This window comes from Triticum urartu, chromosome 2A (genome assembly GCF_056163025.1).
Source record: "Triticum urartu cultivar PI428250 chromosome 2A, HENAU_Tu73, whole genome shotgun sequence".
NCBI lineage: Eukaryota > Viridiplantae > Streptophyta > Magnoliopsida > Poales > Poaceae > Triticum > Triticum urartu.
In genome coordinates, this window is record NC_141874.1 from 489,379,345 (window position 1) to 489,381,875 (window position 2,531).

Consider the following 2,531-nt stretch of genomic DNA (forward strand, 5'->3'; position numbering starts at 1 on the left):
TGCATGAATAACACTTTTCAAAAATTTATGTTAAGTGTTTTTTATAATATATATATTTAGAATATTTGGAAGTATAAACAGAATTTTAAAAATAAAGCAAAAGTGAAAGCAAAAAAGGGTGAAAAACTGAAGAAGAAAAACGAGAAAGTCGCCTCCCCCAGGCTGGACCTCCCGTTTTTCCCTCGAAAAGAAAAAGTCGTTTTTCTTCTTCAGTTTTTCACCTTTTTTTATTGTTAGACTAAAAAAACACGCAGATCTCCAAGTAGATCAGATGGTTTTGGAGGTTGACCGAGAAACTCAAATGTCAATTCTGATTACGAAATTGTAGTTTTGTCACACAAAAATTACTTCTGCCGTGAATCAAAATGCGTATAAGTTTGTCTCCTGACCGCCCGTAGATGAGATCCATACTGGTGCTGTTTTATAGTGTGAAGTGCTGTTAATTAATATTCCATCCACCTCTCAGTTTATTGTTTAGTTTTGTAAGCATTAGGATTTAGGACAGTCCCAATGGATCGTATGTCATCTTGTACTAGCATTTCATTGGTGTATGGATATAATTCTCCCTGTGGATCGTATTTTACTCAGCGAAGGACAGGAGTTCATCTATCTCACAAGTCACAAGTATATTTACTGAGGTCTAATCAGCTCAACTGGCACTATCACACGTACTGTAACAAGAAGAAGAAGAACACGATTAATTACTCGATGGATATTTTAATTAACTCTATCAAATCCAATCAAGAAGACGAATAAGCCGACGAGGAATCGGGTGAGGCAACGCCGGCAGCCATAGGTGTCATGTCCATGGGGTAGCTCCCGAGCACCCGCAAGAACGACGTGAACTCCTGGACCTCAGCAAGTGCATTCTGCACGCGCGGGTCGGCCAGGGAGGCCTGGAAGTCCACGTAGAACATGTACTCGAACTGCTTCGGGGCGGTGCCGCTGTCGGCATCGTCGGCAAGGCGGATGGGCCGGTGCGGCCGGCTCTCGATCTTGGTGAGGCTGATGTCACGGAAGGCGAAGGCGGAGAGCACCTTGAAGAGCACAGAGGTGCCCTCCTTGTCGTGCGCGAACACGATGCTGGTCTTGAATGGCCGGTCCATGCGCGGCACGATGGGCTCCCGGGCCAGCATCACGAACCGCGTGACGTTGCCGGAGTCGTCCTGGATGCCGTCGGCGAGCACCTCCATGCCGTACAGCTCGGCGGCGCGGGAGGACGCGATGGCAGCCGTGTCGCGGAGGCTGTTGGCGGCCACGTGCTCGGCGGCGCCGGCCGTGTCGTCGAAGGCCTCGCGGGCAGCGTTGAGGCCGGGCATGCGGGTGAGCGTGTGCTCGCACTGCGCCAGCGCCTGCGGGTGGCTGATGACGCGGGTGATGTCCTCCTTGCGCACGCCCGGGAGCACGAGGAGGCAGTGGTGCACGGGGAGCTGCACCTCGCCGACGATGTGCAGGCGGTGGCGGAGCAGGAGGTCGTAGTTGCGGTGGATGCTGCCGCCGAGCGAGTTCTCCACGGGGAGCACGGCGCGGTCCGCGATCCAGTTCTCCACGGCCTGGAACGCCACCTCGAACTGGTCGCACGGGATGGCGTCGGAGCCCGGGTAGGCTTTTCCGGACGCCTTCTCGCTGTACGCCCCAGGCACGCCCTGGTACGCCACGCGCAGCTCCGAGCCGTGCATGGGCGCCGGGGACAGGTCCGCGATCCGCAGGGGCGCCGGCAGGTGGCGTGCGCTGCCATCAACAGTCTCCAGAGGGATCAAGTCCAGCACCGCGCCGTTCGAAGCCGCCACCGCCAGCGCGAGGTGGCTGTTGGTGGAGTGGGGGGCGAGCGCGGCCACCTTGCTGGAGAGCACCGCGCAGCTGGTCAGCCACTCCGCCCTGTTCCCGACGACGGCGCCCTGCAGCGAGCTCCTGACCACGCCGCTGCCCCTCCTGGGAGTACGCCCCTGTAGCTTTGGGCTCTGCCCAATGTGCGCCTTGACAAAATTCACGACAGCCATGGCTAACCGACCACACCAATCAGCTCTTGATCCTCTGTTGCTATTGCTGCTAGAGTAACTAACGAGAAAACTGAAACTGGTAGCTGGAGCGGCTTCGAAAGCGAGAAGCTGAGAGGGGAATGGGATGTGGAAGGGCATATTATAGGCAGCCCTTGGTTTGGCGTGGGTCTCCGGTCCTTTGTTTATTCGAATGATTCAATCCACTCGTGGGTGATGCCCCCCCGCGAGGCCGTGACAATGCATCTGCCCTGGCCCTGCTTCCGGGAAATAGGACAAAACATTATTATTCAGGCATACCCCACGTTTTTGTCGAAGAACAAGTTAAGATCCCCACGTTTGTGCATACGTTTGCTCCGGTGTAGAATTATGTAGTGTTTGGACTTGTATATATACCTGTAAACCACACTGAGCTTCGGACCAGTTTGGCGTTTCTGTGCCGGAAAAGTATAGTTTAGGAGACGTTGTGTGTTTGTAGTCTTAGAGAATGAAGGATCCCAAGCCGCTCAATTGTAGCACATGGTCGATGTTAAT

The 2,531-nt window shown here is 54.2% G+C and overlaps 1 protein-coding gene across 1 annotated transcript; it reads right to left on the reverse strand.

The window, feature by feature from the left end:
• Positions 1-605: 605 nt before the first annotated feature.
• On the reverse strand, positions 606-2,153 carry LOC125541506 (arogenate dehydratase/prephenate dehydratase 6, chloroplastic). Its single transcript, XM_048704899.2, has one exon. It carries the CDS (start codon positions 2,136-2,138, stop codon positions 741-743), a length of 1,398 nt encoding a protein of 465 aa, XP_048560856.2. The 5' UTR covers positions 2,139-2,153; the 3' UTR covers positions 606-740.
• Positions 2,154-2,531: the final 378 nt, after the last annotated feature.